We start from the raw sequence: 18,588 nt of genomic DNA on the forward strand, positions 1-18,588 counted from the left end.
GATCTTCAGCCTTACATCAGTCAAAGATCTTCTGTATTTCTTTCTGCTATTCCCTGTTTAAAAAAAAACAAAAACATTTCATTCATACTGAATACTCTTCCAATTTATTCACTAGTTTTATCATGAACTTCCTCAGCCTGAATTAATGTAAAACTATTAAACACATGCAATCCTTCAGTGTAAGCTACAGTCAGAAATCCCCACCACTAGCAAATTCTGGTTTTCAAATCTTCGCCAGCAAATTTCCAGAGCTTCAAATCTTCTTACTGCTCTTTCCTTCCACTCAAAATGTTTCCTTAGTTCCTTTTTGTCCTTGGTACCATGCACTGTTCACTCATCCTTCAGTGCTTAAGATGATTCCAAGAGATCATCTCCATTCTGTGTCCAGTTAAAAACAACAGTTGTCTGGGAAAATAAGCATCCCAAAGGCACAGTCCCCAACACTAAAATATCAGCCTTAGTTAGTACAGATACAAAATTGCTTAACAGGTAAGAATAGCATGGTCTTCATAGTGTCGGTGAATTTTTTTTAGCTTCCACTTCTTCTCCAGAGAATCCTTTGTGAAACATTATAAAAAGAAAAATTATAGCAATTATTACTTCTAATTTTTCCTTTAATATGAAATGAACACATTATTTATTTTTTACATGTGTTGTTCATTAAGGAAAGAGAACTCATTCATTATGTATCACATAATGGCATTCATATTAGATGATTAGTTATTTCTTATTTTTCCACATTGAAAAATGGAGCTGTTGACTTTTTCATTATTATTAAGCAGAAAATCCATCTGGTACTTTTCAAAACTTAGTAGAATGGAAATGATCATTCATGTGCATATAGAATGTACCATGGTTTTTGGGGGGTTTCGGCTTTTTTTTTGATAAGTCATTACTTAATTATATCAGAACGTTACGTAACTACTTTGTTGTTCATCTCTGGGAAATGAGTCATGAGCCAACCAACTATGCTTTTAGTCATAGGCCGCAGAACAGGGTGGGCCACCCAGGCCATGGCCCAACCAACTTTTAGCATATTAATTTAGCTAGCTATGCAGTAAAAAAAAATAGCCATATAGTTTTAACTGGAATGACAGTTGCACATTTGTGGACTAGATAAATAAACGCGCTAAAAGTTGGTCGGGCCATGGCCCAGGTAGCCCACACCATTCCTCAGCCTATGTTTTTAGTATCTTGAAATGAAATTTAAAAACTACCTGTGGAGGGACAGCAGGGAGTTGGGGACACTTGGCTGGCCTGGCAATGGCCAGCAGGCTGGCAGACACGCTCTAGCACCCCCCGCCTATTTGCCTGAGTCAGCGCAGGCCTCTCCCTGCCTTTCCCAATTGAAAACTGAACACCAGTTCAATTGGTTATCAATTCAACCTATGGAGCTTAGAGGAAGCTGTCTAGATTGAATTGATTCTTCCTTGGGCTTTTTGACTATCTGTATTTAGCCAAGGTAACAGGAGCCTCTAGCTCCTTGCTAAATTTATGAAGTGCTGAACTCAGGTTTCTTATTATAATAAGAGTGACAAAGAACAAGTGTAGTAAGAAAATATTAGAATAACTATTATTAGTATAAACCTTTCATATTTTCGGTAGAGATGTTGCCTTTCATCTTTATGAAAAAATCTTCCCAAGAGTACATTACAATTATTAACCACAAGATGGCTCAATAGGAGAGGAAAATGAGGAGCATCAGGAACAGTAGAATGTATCCAGTATTTATGACTAGATAAAATTATTTATTTTCTTTGCACACCTGAATGAAATGCATGACACTTAATTTTTAAACTACAATAATTCTTCAGACTTAGTCTCTAATCTAAACCAGGTTTTAATGATCAATCTTACTTAACTCTGACAGCTTCCCCAGATTCTAAATAGCAATAGGAATGGCTGAAGTTTTCTCACATTTGTGGGGAGCCAGAGATAGATGACAAAAAGAAATGAGACTTTGCTGAGAATAAATTTTGGTAGAAATTATGTTGTTTGTCCATATTTCACCAACAGTAAAATCAGTGTAAATCCACAAATTACATTTTTATAACAATATGCCTTACAATGCTGGTTCAATTAATTGTGTTTATGCTTTCTTGGTGAACACAAATTCCTAGTTAGAAAAGATAGAAAGTCAGAGAAGTAGATACCATTGTTAAGAAAAGAGAGAGGTTGATTGAAGTAGATAAACACAGTGTTGCTAACTCTTATTATTTCATCATGAGTGTTTGCTCATTTGTGGGTGTTTTAAAGCATCTTCAGTTGAAATCAAAAAATTGCATCTAATTTTGCATTAAAAAGATGTATTGTCCTCAGATATTGGAACCAAAACACAATAAAGGCTCTGAAAATATAAGGTACATTTTTTTTTTTAAATTGAATTTATTATTTAAATAAATCTTATTTTGGTTGCCTGACTCATGGGTTTTGAATGATTAGGGTTGGCAGGACAGTAAGTATAATACAGTAAATAATCTCATTAGAATTGAGTACTTAAATGATGCATAATGATTGACTCTCAAGTTGTTGCAATTAAACAAACCACTGAGGTTTGGAGGGCTGCTTGTGAATCAGACTAATATAATTGTCATGTTGGCACAACTCCCTAACTCCTGAAATAAGAAGGATCACAAGATCCTTCAGTCCTTTTATATTCTAAGCCATGTTTAAATATCCTAGCTATATTACTTAAATAAAAAGTGCTAGTTTATTTTAGGGTGACAATATTTGGATCTTGGGGAGCACTGGATTTGCAGCTGAAACAATGCATGACCTGTGGCTTAGCAGAGCTGCTAGCCACAAGGCAAAATGATATCTAAGCCAACCATTTGCTTATGCTAAGTCACCATCTTAACTATCAACCATTTTCAAGTGAGTCTATGTGTTGTGAATGAGGTGAAGCTTCAGAAATGTGGAAAATGGTACAATCTGAGTCTAAAAAACAGACTGGAATGTGAAAAACAACACATAATTGGTAACAGAATCTGAGATGAACATATGCGAAAAGGTGAATGGTGATTGATGAAGCAGTCTCCAGAAGCTTCCAGGTTTTGGTCAAAGTCCACCCATTGACCAAAGAAGAGAAGTCAAGGTCTTAGACATGCTCTCATAGCAAAAAAACATGTAAATGAGGAAAATGCATAGGCAATTAGGCAATTCCATGTTAATGAAACAAACGGTAAACAGAGGCGGAGCTTGTGATAGGAGGAGAAATGGGTGGAGCAGAAGGAGGGATGAAGGTGGAGTGAACGTTAATGAGCATAAACCAAAGTGTATAAATGTGGAAAAAAGTATTGTTCACGGCTGCTCCCATGGTTTCATGGGCTGAGTGTCTGTGAGGGAGCTCACCCAAAACTGTCTCCATTTCTAATAAAGCTGTTGCGAGCCATGTGTGCAAGTAGCGTTTGCTCCCTGCCTGTTCTGTCTAATGAATAACAGGACCCATGAGCAATTGATCATCGTCTCCTAATCATTGGGCGCCTCATGGAGTCGGGGTCTAACAGTTTACTTGCAACCACCGAGACATTTTCTGCCATGTTAAACTCAGTGGTGATATCAACTACAAATGAACAGTACTTAGATAGCACTACTTTACAGCTGTGACACACTGTACCTAATCAGGCATGATGTGTGAAGGAATTTGAAACAAATTCTCTCTCTCTTTCCTGTAGTCTACATAGCAACACATTTGAAGAGCAGGCTAATCAGATCGTCTAGGGAAACAGACAATGTTGTAGACTGCTTTGCTCCCAAATTACTTTCCCCTGTGCAAAATCTGAGTGACTTTGATTACCGTTCTGAAACTATGTAAACTTCTTTGGGCTCAAACTGGGCAGTGACACAGGGCAGACTATTACTATAAAAGTACAACCATCCCTAGGTCACCTAACCTTGTATGATTCCTTCCCTTTAAGAACAGATAGTTCACAGAAGAATGACTGTGCCCAATGAGAGCTGCATGAGTACCATCTGAGAATGATAAATGAATTATCTTGTCTCAACCCAGTGATTTTGGTGCCTCGGCACGATGGAATTTTCCCGCCACATGAGAGCCTCTTGCACAGTAAAGGTTTTCTGTTGCAGCAGAAAAACCCCAGTGCAAGAGAGTTCCCGCCATTTGAATGCAAATTTGTGTCCCGCTATTGGCCAGTTCTAAATTATTCCTGCGTGGCGGCTAGCAATTGGCTTGCTGGCCATTTAAAATTTTGTGCGACTTCCGCCCAAGTCGGAGAACTTTGAGCACGTTGCAGAGTGCTTCTAAAACAGATCTGACTTGTGGCTGAGCTGATCGATAGACTGATCACCTATCGATTCTTCTCCCCGTCGCCAAGCGCAATCCCAGACGTATCCTTTTCCCCGCTGACTTGATTTGTGGACGGATGAGCTAGCCTGAGCCTTATCAGCTGGAACAACTAACATAGTTGTTCAGACGACCAGACCGTTTTCGTTGCAACCACAAGCGGCGTAAGTAAAGTTTTACAACCATAAAGCTTTGTCGGCCTCTCTATTCACCAGCCCGCCCAATGAACAAGTAATTGTTAGATCACCTCGAGTCGGCTCTGGCCGTCTGAGACAGAGCTCAGCTCAGTCCAAAGGACCTTAGAGAGACTTGTGGTGCAGCTATATGCTGGTGAAGTCTTCCAGCATTAGAATACAACTCCAAGAAGGACAGCTCTGAACATTTACACAAGGGAAAATGGTTGACTCAGGCATTGGGGCTAAGGAGGACTCAAAAATCTCCTGCTCAAAGAGAAATGAAGAGTTTTAGTGAGAGACAGCATGAAGGTTTGAGGTAAGTGTTAACTGGAAGCTCTGAGAAAGGAAAATATGAACTTGGAAGGGCATGACTTTACCAGGATTAAGAAACACAAGCCTAATTTGGCAATAGAAGCTCTGATATTGGTGGTCATGTGTGAAATTAAATGTATTAAGATATAACTTCAGGTGAAAAACTTGGCATGCCTAAGATAATGGGAGCCTTACTTTAGATTTCAGTGGAGACCTGGATTTCAATTGTGGAATGATTATACAGTGCTGTCTTGGCACAGTGTTTGTGATTTGACCACATCTAATATAAAAGTCACTGAACAAAAACAATGGACCCCAGAAATTCTAGCTCTTTTTTTTTTAGGGCCTTAAGCCACTACATCTTTCTCACTCTATTCAAACACTCAAAAACTATTTGCTGTTTGACTGTTACTTTGGTTTGGGTGAGAAAACAAAAGTACCAGGAACTATCCTGAGTCATTGTGCCTGCCTTGGTAAATTAAGATAATATACTGAGCAACTTCACCAAACAACAACAGACTTAACATGCCTGGCCAGAATGATATAGTTGGGGATAGTCCTGGGTTGGACTAGATGGCCTCCTGAGGTCCCTTCCTACCCTAATTTTCTATGATTCTATGTATATTTATTACAAAAGGAAGTACTAAAGCACAGCACCATAGCAACATTGCTGTATGGCAACATGTGGATGCACCCTGTGTTGCTAAATAGGATTGGGGAAAGAAGCCTACAAATTCTTTTACTTCCAGACATATAAGTACACTGGATTACACCTCTGGAAAGGAGAACCTCTGTCCAATGTATACAAGATTTGAAGTAAGTATGTAGGATTTGCGTGGAAAGAGAAGAAGAGAGATTAAAGTGAGGTTAAGTCATACTAAAAAAAAAATAAAAAAAGAACCAAAAAGGAATGGCGGCCTGTTCTGCAATACTTTTCAGGAGTGACCAACTAGATAAGATAGTGAAAATAATCTCTCTTCACAGAAAGATTTCAAGAATCTAGAGAGAGCCCAACATTGAGACCAAATGTTCCATCAAATCTGTATGGTAGAATCAAAGAAGAAACAAGAACAGATATGTTTCTCGTCTGCTCTCTTGCCGTAATACAGAAAGCAGATGTGGCCTTTTAAGATCTGCTAGAGACAGCTGAGCGCTGTAACACTTTCAAGCACCACTGCTCAAATGATTACTGCTGGCAAGATGCCCAGAGCCACTGCATAGATGACTGCAGTAATGCTGTCACCTTTAGTAAGTTCCAAAGATTGTGCTGCAGCATGTAGAGTAGCAACAGCAAGCAGAGGACTCTTGTATGATTCCCTGCATCCCATTAATTGCACTTGGATTGCATGTAGATTTAGGTTCCTTCCCACAGTTAAACTGTTAAAGAAGAAATTCAGATTTGCTTGACATGGACTGCTCCTGTACTCCTAACTAGACAAAGTTATTTTGACTGTACTGTCCTTGCCATGATTAAGGAACTCTCAATTTTTTCTCCAACAATGGCAGAATAAGAAAATCAAGTATCAATGCTAGTTTAATTAATTTCTGATTAAAATTGTTTTAATTAAACAAACAATATAACATGCCCATTCTACCTAGGGATTGTTCTTGCGGCCCAAAGAAATCAGTGAGGAAGCTAGCTAAGCAGATGAAAACAAATTCTTTCCCAGCTGCCTTTAACAGGAGTGTGCCCAGGCACTTAAGAGGCTTAAACAGGCCATAGAACAGCTGGCAGGTATAGTGCAGAATAATGAGGTGGTCACATGACCGTGGAAGGGCCCCTGGATTGGAGGATGTGTCTGAGCAGTCTCATTATAAACCCAGGTCCTCAGGACTGAGCTGGAAGTTGTTGGAGGGAGCTACAGAGAGAACATTGCCAGCCAAAGCAGCTACTCCCAGAACACTAGTAAAAAATACCTTTAAAAAGGCACAAGGCCCAATATTTAAAACTTACCCCTCCCATTTCTGCACTTCTGGAAACCTTTCGGCTCCTGCAGGCTGAATTTGTACAAAATCTAGTGTAGAACAGATAAGCTAAATTTCTTTGTTAATCCATTAAAATCTTTAGCATTCCCTTATTTTATTCATGCTTTAATTTACATTGTACAATTTACATAGTAGTGAATAGACATGTTGCAAGACCCAAAATGTTACAGAACTTATTCTTGGACCCCAACTAACCCCAGTTCTGGACCCTGGACTTGGTTCAATCAAGCAACTTCTTCCTCATGTCTGCCTCTAAATGGAAGGCACAGCTGCTTTTGCATTGTGGGAAGGGCTAGGGACAATGGTTCAAGGGGAAGGGATATCGCTATTGAAGTTGACTGATAAGACAGAGCATAGGCTATTGCAGAAAAGGAGAGAGAAGTGGCTAGTTATGTCAGTCTGAATTTGGGCAGAAGGCTGCGCATGTTGGCATCTCACAAACTAACTGGTTCAGAGAGGCATACACATTTGTAGGTGACACTCAAATGCTATGTGATTGTATAAACAGGAGAAAAAGAGGTTTTAGGACTTGTTCCATGCCTTGGTTTTGTGAATGCTTAAGCAGCTCAGAAGAGGATGTTTATCATGAAAAGTGTGTTGGAAGTGGGCATAAATTAGACCACTGTCTCATGCCAGTTCTTCTATACATGTAGGAGGACAAAGATGAATTCAGGCAGGGAAAAGTGGTATAATGTTTTGAATCTTATATAGCAGAAAAGATACTTTGCTTCCATTAAAATGTTTTCTCATCCAAAGTGCTGCTTTATTTAAATAGCAAAATAACCATTTAACTAAGTAGAAAGAGTTTCTCAAGCAGGAAGAAGTACGATAAAACATGATGAGACGAGAGAGAATTGGCATATTTGATTTATGTACTATTAATATGCTATTGCAAACAATGATGAGTTAGAACTATACAGTGTTATCTAAAAAAGGTGTTATCTAGAAAATGTATATACATAAATTCCATATTATATAGTCCATTTGATTGGTAAGTACACTTTCTCTTCACCTCCCATTTCTTTCTTTCTTTTTTTAATTAAATATTTAATTGTACAGTGTTTGGCTGAAAAAAATATCACTGTGTGGCCCTTTCAAAGACAGTCATCATAGTGGAAAAAGTTCAGCCAGTACAGAGTGATTTTTAGGAGAATCCCATTATGCATGCTTTTCTTTAGGAGCACTTCATAGAATGTTGGACCTGCATTATTTTCAGACAAGAGCTTAATTGTTTTCAAAAGTGCTTTGTGGTACTTTTCAGAAACTAATTTATCCTTGATGTCTTGATATTAACAGTTACCCAAGAGAAATCATGTGATCTGTTCAGTTTTGTCTGGGGAAAGTAGCCAATGTTTATTAATATTATTCTTCATATAATATAAAATGATATGAAACTTGTGGTATCAAGGTTTTGTGGATAACATGTGTGGCAGGCTGGCCAGTGGCAGCCCAGCTTGATGGCTTGAGCCAGATGGCTCAGGGTGATTGGTGGGGGCATTTGCCTTCCCCACCAGTTAGGAGAAGGCGGAAGGACCCAGACCTGACCTAGGGGTGAGGTGAAGAAGAGGACCTGAGGGGGAACTAACCCCTCAGGATTTCCCATTGGTCCATTTCCAATCTGGAGGTGGAATCTCCAGAAGGGATAAAAGCCCATGTGCCCAGCATACAAGTGGTTTTGACAAGGGAAAACAAAGACAGGGCTGCAGAAGAGCTGGTAGATGTGACGAGTGGGTAGGAGCAGAAGTGCCCTGAAGAAACCTTCACTGAGCAGTAAACAGCAAGTGGCTGTGTCCCAGCCCTGCCATGGAGGGAACTGCAGTGTCAGTGCATGGGTTGGTGAATGGAAGATCTGGAGAGCAAATGGGACCTCGGTGGCTGCACTAGGCAACACAGGTCCCCAACCCTGCATGAGGCATTTGACCCCTTCAGTGCAAAGGGTGGTGCATGAGGTGCTGAGAGAGTTGAGTAGAGCTGCCAGGACATCATGGCTGCATGAGGAAGCATGGGTTCCCAACCCTGCATGAGGCAGGCTCCCTCTTTGGTGCATAGGGTGATGCATGGTGCTGAGAGAGCTGAATATTGCTGACAGAACACCGTGGCTGCATGAGACAGCATGGGTCCCCATCCCTGCACAAGGCAGGCACCCCCTCAGTGCACAGGGTGGTGCACAGGGCTGAGAGGGCCCAGCGCAGATGACGGGATGCTATGGCAGCACAAGACAGTGCATGTTCCTATTGCTGCACAAGGCAGGTGCCCCTTTGGTGCACAGGGTGGTGCATGGGGGGTTGAGAGAACTGAGTAGAGCTGAAGGGATGCTGTGGCTGTATGAGGCAGTGTGGGTCCTCAACCCTGCACAAGACAGGTGCCCCTTCAGTACACAAGGCAGTGCATGGGGCTGAGGGAGGGCAGACAGGCCCACTGGCTGCACGAGGCACCTCGGACCTTCCTGCAGCAAGCAGCTACTGGACGGGTCGACCATCCTAGCAAGGAAGGAAGCCCTTGCAGCCACACCACAGAAAGAGATGAGCCTAGACCACCAAAACTGCTGGGAGTCATGAGCAGGGATCCTAGTTTTCTCTGATTCATAGATTCATAGATGTTAGGGCCGGAACGGACCTCAATAGATCATCGAGTCCGACCCCCTGCATAGGCAGGAAAGAGTGCTGGGTCTAGATGACCCCAGCTAGATGGTTATCTAACCTCCTCTTGAAGACCCCCAGGGTAGGGGAGAGCACCACCTCCCTTGGGAGCCCATTCCAGACCTTGGCCACTCGAACTGTGAAGAAGTTCTTCCTAATGTCCAATCTAAATCTGCTCTCTGCTAGCTTGTGGCCATTATTTCTTGTAACCCCAGGGGGCGCCTTGGTGAATAAATACTCACCAATTCCCTTCTGTGCCCCTGTGATGAACTTATAGGCAGCCACAAGGTCACCTCTCAACTTTCTCTTGCGGAGGCTGAAAAGGTCCAGTTTCTCTAGCCTCTCCTCGTAGGGCTTGGTCTGCAGGCCCTTAACCATACGCGTGGCCCTTCTCTGGACCCTCTCCAGGTTATCCGCATCCCTCTTGAATTGCGGCGCCCAGAATTGCATGCAGTACTCCAACTGCGGTCTGACCAGCGCCCGATAGAGGGGAAGTATCACCTCCTTGGACCTATTCGTCATGCATCTGCTGATGCATGATAAAGTGCCATAGGCTTTTCTGATGGCTTTGTCACACTGCCAACTCATGTTCATCTTGGAGTCCACTAGGACTCCAAGGTCCCTTTCCACTTCCGTGCCACCCAGCAGGTCATTCCCTAGGCTGTAGGTGTGCTGGACATTTTTCCTCCCTAGGTGCAGCACTTTGCATTTCTCCTTGTTGAACTGCATTCTGTTGTTTTCTGCCCACTTGTCTAACCTGTCCAGGTCTGCCTGCAGCTGTTCCCTGCCCTCCGGCATGTCCACTTCTCCCCATAGCTTTGTGTCATCTGCAAACTTGGACAGAGTACATTTCACTCCCTCGTCCAAGTTGCTGATGAAGACGTTAAAGAGTATCGGTCCAAGGACCAAGCCCTGCGGGACCCCACTGCCCACACACCCTTCCAGGTCGAAGCCGACCCATCCACCACGACTCTCTGGGTGCGACCCTCCAGCCAATTCGCCACCCACTGGACTGTGTAGTCATCCAAGTCACAGCCTCTTAACTTGTTCACCAGTATTGATGGGTACCCCTGAACTTTCACTATGCATTTTCTACTTCGGGAACAGCTTTGTATGTTTTGAAAAAGTATTTTATCTAACCAAGGGCATAGAGTAGGTTGTTTAGGCTGGGGGAGATCGCTTGTTGCTTAGTTGCTTAATTGCTGGCCTTGCTAGAAGGAAAGCTGTATCAACAGAGTCCGGAGCTGGAAGGGGGGTTACTTGGGGGGGAGCTGGAAGGGGGGTTACTTGCTGGGCTTGCTATACATTTCATCACATCAGCAAGTTTAACCTGTTACGTAGCTATATAAGGCAGACGCCCACTGAGGTGGGTGTGCTTGCTTTGCGAACGATTGCCAAGCACCACTTTCTGCGCAGAAATAAAGATTAAGTTGGATCCTTCAACCCTGTGTGTTTATTGGCACAAGCGCACCGGGCACGAACTCACTGTTGTTTGGGGACAAAAATTTCTGGCGACCCAGATGAGACTCTAGCTGACTGCCTTGCCCGGTCCACCTTTTCGGCTCCGGCAACAACTGTGGACGGCGCAAGGGCCAGGCGCCACCGACCTTATTCGTCGGAGGTCTGACCGTCTCCTGGTTGCCTGACGGAGTCAGGGAGGGGCACAACGGCGCAACGCTCAAAGGACCAACTTAATCAGGTGGGGCGAGGGAGGTTTCAACAGACTGGTGAGTACTTCTTTCCATATTTTGGGCAGGTTGGGGAAGAGACGGCTTTGAAAGTTCCGACCGTGTAGATACCCTAGGCGAGTGAGATCGGGTGGCAGTCCCATGAACTCCCTTTAATCAGTTTGGTTCTGAGGTTGAGCGGCGGTCGCCGTCCGGTAGTTGGATAATGGGAAGTAACCAGTCTAAGATTCCACCCTGCAGTCCCTTAGGATGCATTTTGAAAAATTGGCCAAAGTTTGGAAGTGACCCTATGACAAAACAACAGATGATTCAGTATTGCAATACACGTTGGCCACAGTACCAACTTGCGGATGGTGCAGCCTGGCCGGAGAATGGGTCTTTGGATTATAACACAATCTTGCAGTTACAGTTGTTTTGTAGGTGCCAAGGGAAGTGGGATGAGATGCTTTATGTAGAGGCATATATGACTTTATATAGGGATGAGGTTACACAGAAGTCGTGTGGGATATTTAGGGGAAGTGGGGTAATGGCTTTACGGGGGGTCATCACAGTATGTCCAAAGGAGCCAGAGGAGGAAGATGTGCAGTTGCTAATTGCTCCCACGGCTCCCCCGTCTCATCCTGTGAGCCATGCGTCACCACAGGGGACTTCCACTGCACCTGTAATGGCTTGTCAGGGATTCCCGGCTGGTTTGTCCAGTCCGTCGTCCCTCACCTCCCCTGACAGCCTTGGGTTGCCGTCCCCGAGTCCGGCGGATGCGGATGGTAGCAATCTGGTGGTAGAGGGGACTGTAGGAGATGGGGCGTTTAGCCCTGTGGTGAGTCGCTTATGATCAGGGGCCCAACCAGTAGTTCAGGCCCCTTTATGACAAGCGGTGGGTCCTGAGGGTGAACCAGTTTTTGTCCATGTGCCATTCAGCATGGCAGATTTGATAAATTGGAAACAGTCTGTGGGCCAATATCGCCAGAATCCGGAGGCAATGGCCCAGTTGTTCTCTACTATTTTCCTTACCCACCAACCAAACTGGATAGATATTCAGGCCTTACTGGCCGCTCTTCTGACTCCAGAAGAAAAGAGGTTGGTCATAGAGAAAGCACGCACGATAGCACAGCAGCGTCACCCAGCCGGTGATGTAGATGAACTTTGCCCTAAGAAAAATCAAGACTGGGATCCCAACACCCGAGGGGGCCGGAAGGAGTTAGAACTGTATCAGGAGTTTGTGCTGGCTGCTCTCCGGGAGGCTATCCCCAAGCAGAAAAATTTGTCTAAATTGTATGAAGTGCGGCAGGGTCCGAAGGAGGATCCATCCAGTTTTTATGGGAGGTTATGTGAGGCAGCCAGACAGTGGACGGATTTAGATCCGGAGCTGCCAGAAAATGCCAAGATGTTTAACACACAGTTTATAGGACAGTCAGCCCCAGATATTAGAAGAAAACTACAGAAGACTGAAGGAGCAGCTGGAATGAGCTTCAGCCAAATGATTGAGATTGCTTATAAAGTATACTCCAACAGAGATCAGGTTAAGGAGAAAAGGGAAGATAAGAGAATAAAGGCACAGGCATCATTACAAGCATTGTTGTTGGCAGTGGCAATGGTAGATCAGAGGAGTTGGGGACGAGGCAGGGGAAGTAGAGGGCATAGAGGAGGTGTGGGCTATGCTCCGGGAGGCTATGGCCAGGGTCCCAGGTTGGGACCTAATCAGTGTGCTATTTGCAAGCAGGAAGGGCATTGGAAAAATGAGTGCCCCAAGAGGGAGAAGAAGAGACGAGAGGAGGAAGAAAGATTGTTGATGTTGGATGGTTCTGACCAGGAGTGACGGGGACCGGGGGCTAACACTGAAGTAATCTCTGTCTCCCCCGACGAGCCCCTGGTTAAAATGCAAGTAGGGGGAGAACTTATTGACTTTCTAGTAGATAGTGGAGCCACGCATTCAGTTGTAACCAATTTTAAAGGATCCTTATCAAAAACCAAGATCCCCATAATCGGAGCCACAGGCCAGTGGACGTATCGTCCTTTTGTGCCACCCATGGAATGCAAATTGGGAGGAAAGAAAGTGTCTCATCAGTTCCTGTATATGCCTGAGTGCCCCATACCTTTGTTAGGGAGGGATCTGCTGTGCAAATTGCAGGCCCAATTGACCTTTTCAGAGGGGAAAATTACCATGAAAATACCAACTGAGGAAGCCTGGAAAGCTCAGGTGTGTCTCCTATTGCAGGAGGAGGAGGAAGGGAGAATTCCCCCAGAAGTAGAAGACGCAGTAGTACCATGGGTATGGGCAGGAGAGAAGCCAGGAAGAGCCAAACTGGCCACCCCTGTAAGCATTGATTTAAAGCCGGGAATTACCCCGCCCAGGGTGCCACAGTATCGATTGAAAATAGAAGCCTGGAAAGGCCTGGAACCATTGATAAAGAGATTCCTTAAATATGGTTTACTTCGGGAGTGTCAATCATCTTTCAATTCCCCCATTTTGCCTGTAAAGAAACCCCACAGTAATGAGTATCGTTTCGTGCAGGACCTCAGAGCCGTGAACAAGGTCACGATGACCCTTCATCCGGTGGTGAAGGACCCTTATACTTTGCTGACTACTTTGTCTGCAGAGGAACAGTGGTTTACAGTCCTGGACCTGAAAGATGCTTTCTTTTGCATCCCACTTGAAAGAGACAGCCAAGAGATTTTTGCATTCGAGTGGGAAGACCCGAATACTAGGAGAAAAACCCAATTGTGCTGGACAGTTTTGCCTCAGGGTTTTAAGAACAGTCCCACTATTTTCAGCACTGCCTTAAGTACCGACCTTCAGAAGTGGGACAAAGGTACATCAGGAACTCTGTTACAGTATGTGGATGATCTGTTAATTGCAGCAAAAACGAGGGAAGAATGCCACCTGCTGACCGTAAGTTTACTAAACTTCCTAGGACAGGGGGGTTACAGAGTATCTCGAAGGAAAGCCCAAATTACAGAAAAAAAAGTAAGGTATTTGGGATTTGACATCTCACAAGGCCAGAGGATGTTGGGCCCTGAAAGAAAAGAGGCCATCTGTCGGATGGCAGTCCCAAAGACCAAGAGACAGTTGCGAGGCTTTTTAGGTATGGCAGGATTCTGCCGGATCTGGATCCCCAATTTTGGACTAATAGCCAAGGCTCTTTATAAGGCCACTACTGGTAGTGAGGGAGATTTGCAATGGACGGCAGAATGCCGAAAGAGCTTTGACACTATCAAACAGGCCCTTATGACAGCACCGGCCCTGGGCCTACCCAATCTGAGTAAACCATTTCAACTTTATGTACATGAACGCCAAGGAGTAGCATCAGGAGTACTGACCCAGTACTTAGGTAGCTGAAGAAGAGCAGTGGCCTACTTCTCCAAACAATTGGATCCCACTAGTTTGGGATGGCCGGCCTGCCTGCGAGCAGTGGCAGCTACCGCTATGCTTGTAAAGGAATCTAAGAAACTTACTTTAGGACAACCAATGACTGTGTATACCCCACATTCAGTGCTGGCGGTGATGAATGCAAAGGGGGGAACCTGGCTTTCCCCTGGACGAATGGCTAAGTACCAGGCGACTCTCCTGTATCAAGGAGATATCCAGTTGCAAACCTCTAGAACCCTGAACCCAACTACGTTGATGCCATTGGAACAGGACGAAGGATTGCACCATGATTGCATTGAAACTATTGAGAGTGTCTATGCTAGTCGGCCGGACCTTAAAGATGCCCCACTACCTAATGCAGACCTTGAATTTTACACAGATGGAAGCAGCTTCATGGACAATGGAACCGGAAAGGCGGGATACGCCGTGGTTACATCATGGGATACCGTGGAGGCAAACGCCTTGCCTCCAAATACCTCTGCACAGAAAGCTGAGCTTATTGCGCTGACCCGAGCTCTCCATTTGGCAAAAGGAAAGATAGCCACTATATACATGGATTCGAAGTACGCCTTTGGAGTCTTACACGCCCACGGAGCTATATGGAAAGAGAGAGGACTCTTAACGGCAAGTAAAAGCCCAGTACAGCATGGAACAGAAATCCTGAAATTACTTGAAGCGGTGATGGAACCACTAGAGGTAGCTGTGGTGCACTGTAAGGCCCACCAAAAGGGAGATGCTGACGTTATTAAAGGGAATCGACGAGCAGATGCTGCGGAGAAAAAGGCAGCTAGAGGACAAGTTCAAGAGACTCAAATGTTGGCATTGATGCCTCAGGTAGTGTTACCTGAGGAACCTCCCAAATATACTGAAAAAGAGAACCAACTCGCAGAGAAACTGGGAAGCAAAGAACAACAAGATGGATGGTGGGTTTTGCCTGAGGGACAAGTCCTGATGCCAAAACTGATTCTTAGTAAAGTGCTCCAAGAGTACCACCAGAGCACCCATATGGGAGCTGACGCCATGACCCAAGGTCTCCAAAGAATTGTAGTGGGACCTAAGATGAGAAAAACAGCAGAACAGATAGTGCGTAGATGCCCTGTCTGTTGTGCCAACAATCCTAAGATTTCCCCCAAACCTCCGCCAGGAGCAGGAAGGCAAGGACTATTAGCAGGAGAAAGTTGGCAGATAGATTTCTCTGAAGTTCCCAGAAAGGGACACTACAAATACCTGTTAGTGCTCGTGGACACTCTGACTGGATGGACTGAGGCCTTCCCGTGCCGAACCAACCAAGCAAAAGAAGTGGTCCGGGTGATGCTAAAAGAAATGATTCCACGATTTGGAATCCCAGAGGGATTGGCCTCGGATCGAGGGCCACACTTTGTGTCGGAGGTGACCCAGGCAGTTTCCCGGGCTCTGGGGATACAATGGGACCTTCACACAGCATGGAGACCGCAGTCAAGTGGACAGGTGGAACGAATGAATCAGACTCTAAAAAGACAGCTGGCTAAACTTTGCCAGGAAACTCAGTTGAAATGGCCTGAAGCTCTGCCTCTTGCCTTGCTTAGAGTGCGCATAGCCCCTAGAGCTAAATTGGGAGTTAGTCCATTTGAATTAATGTATGGCAAGCCATATCCTAAGAATCCAGTGGTGACGCATGGGAGTCAAATGCATGTAAAAGGGGAAGGTTGGGTAAAAGATTATTTGTATTCTTTTTCTGCTGTATTGTCTTCTCTCCACAGGTATGTCCAGGAACGACTTCCACTCCCTCTAGATACACCAGTCCACAAGTTCCAGATCGGAGACAAGGTACTGGTCCGAACGTGGAAAGACAAGCCTCTTCAGCCCAAGTGGAAGGGACCGTATCCTGTGATTCTTACTACTCACGCTGCAGCGAAGGTTCAGGGGGTAAAACCGTGGATACACTACACTCGGGTGAAGGCCACACCAGAAGTACCACCTGCAGGAGAAATTGCTGAGAGTGTCGCACAGGAAGCCGACACAAACGGACACCGTTGGACAGCAGAACCAGTAGAAGGACTCAAATTTCTGTTTAAACGTCAACCATGTGGAAAGTAGTTCTTTGCATAGGTGTAATGTTTTTAGAGTCTAAGGGGTTGGTGCATCAAAGGTTCGAGAAGAGTCAAAATGTGTGGGTTCATTTGGCAAAGGACGTATTAAATGTCACTCATTTTTGTTTGGCAGGTGGAATATCAGTTGATGATATTTTCACGTCATGCCTTATAGGGGTGCCCACTCCAATGGAAGCACTCCAGAATCAGACTTGGTTCACATCTGGGGGAATAGGAGGTCCAATCAATTACACTAACAACTCCATGTGGGGAACCATTACCACAAAAAAAAACGCTAGTACCTTTGAAATAGATTTGTTGACAGTCACCTCCCCTGGTAACACCAGCTGTGCCAATTTTGTGAACTGTACCCAAGCTTGCAAAAGCCTAACCAAAGAAACGAAAATTTTCAATTGCTCAGACATGACTAATGTATCTTGCAACTACGTTCATGTTATATTACCCTGGGGGTGGTTCCTCCTTTGTGGGAAGACTGCCTATTCATATATCCCAGCCAATGCCACAGGAGGCCCTTGTGCTGTAGGCCGGTTGACTGTCTGGCTACCAGGTATGCTTAGGATCTCTAGTAAGCGTCACCGGAGAGGTTCTAAGGTGCTAGATAAATCCTGTGATAGTGACATAAACCTCCTGAGTGAGGCCGAGGTAGTGTCCTTAGCAGTTTTCCTAGTAGGGGTGCCATGCCTAGTAGTGGATGCTGAGAGGCAGCTTGGTAAGGTGGCCTGTGCCCTGGCAAAGGGCCTAAATACAACTTCACAGGCCCTAGCTGCCCTCAATCTTGAAATGAAAGAGCTAAGAGGAGCTACTCTGCAAAATAGAGCAGCTGTAGATTACCTGTTGCTGAGGCATAATCACGGATGTGAAGAGTTCGAGGGAATGTGTTGTTTTAATTTGACAGATAACTCCGAGTTGATAGAGTCAAAAGTGCAGAAGTTAAAAAAAGTTCTGTCCCACATTAAGCAAGGGGAAGGGTTCGACTTCTCATGGCTTACTTCTTGGCTTCCTAATTTTTCATGGCTTAAGCAAATTTTCCTATTAATTGTGGCAAGTATGTGTATTTTCTTGATGATCTGTTGTGGGATACAGTGTGCGCCAATGTGTTGTGAGATACTCAAGAAATCAATTTCTTCCCCCGTACACCGCGTGATGTTTGTAAAATCATCAGTTACAAACCCGATCCAAAACAATCGGGAGGAAGCAAAAAGATTTCTGGAGATGAAAAAGATAGTTGAGAACTATGGGCCTTTTCCATAAGGGCCATAATCTCGAAGTGGGGATTTGATGGGTACCCCTGAACTTTCACTATGCATTTTCTACTTCGGGAACAGCTTTGTATGTTTTGAAAAAGTATTTTATCTAACCAAGGGCATAGAGTAGGTTGTTTAGGCTGGGGGAGATCGCTTGTTGCTTAGTTGCTTAATTGCTGGCCTTGCTAGAAGGAAAGCTGTATCAACAGAGTCTGGAGCTGGAAGGGAGGTTACTTGCTGGGCTTGCTATACATTTCATCACATCAGCAAGTTTAACCTGTTACGTAGCTATATAAGGCAGACGCCCACTGAGGTGGGTGTGCTTGCTTTGCGAACGATTGCCAAGCACCACTTTCTGCGCAGAAATAAAGATTAAGTTGGATCCTTCAACCCTGTGTGTTTATTGGCACAAGCGCACCGGGCATGAACTCACCGTTGTTTGGGAACAACAGTATGGGGTGGGATACCGTATCGAAGGCCTTCCTGAAGTCTAAGTATACGACATCCACCTCTCCTCCTGTGTCCAGGCGTTTCGTAACCTGGTCATAAAAAGAGACTAGATTGGTCAGGCACAATCTGCCTGCCACGAACCCGTGCTGGTTTCCCCTCAGCATAATTTGTCCTGCCGGGCTCTCGCATATGTGAGCCTTGATAATTTTTTCAAAGATTTTGCCAAGGATGGAGGTGAGACTGACTGGCCTATAGTTGCCATAAAAAATTGCTGGTAAAAAATTGCAAATTCTCTGACAACCCCCCAAATCTGGTATTAAAATTAAAAGCCCC

At 44.6% G+C, this 18,588-nt stretch overlaps 1 protein-coding gene across 1 annotated transcript; it reads left to right on the forward strand.

The window, feature by feature from the left end:
* Positions 1 to 13,265: 13,265 nt before the first annotated feature.
* Positions 13,266 to 18,241, forward strand: LOC132249326 (protein NYNRIN-like). Its single transcript, XM_059724156.1, is given in 1 exon segment — positions 13,266 to 18,241. A coding segment is annotated over 1 exon segment (3,282 nt). The 3' UTR covers positions 16,548 to 18,241.
* The last annotated feature ends 347 nt before the right edge of the window (positions 18,242 to 18,588 follow it).

The sequence above is a fragment of the Alligator mississippiensis genome, chromosome 1, assembly GCF_030867095.1.
Source record: "Alligator mississippiensis isolate rAllMis1 chromosome 1, rAllMis1, whole genome shotgun sequence".
Taxonomy (NCBI): Eukaryota; Metazoa; Chordata; order Crocodylia; family Alligatoridae; genus Alligator; species Alligator mississippiensis.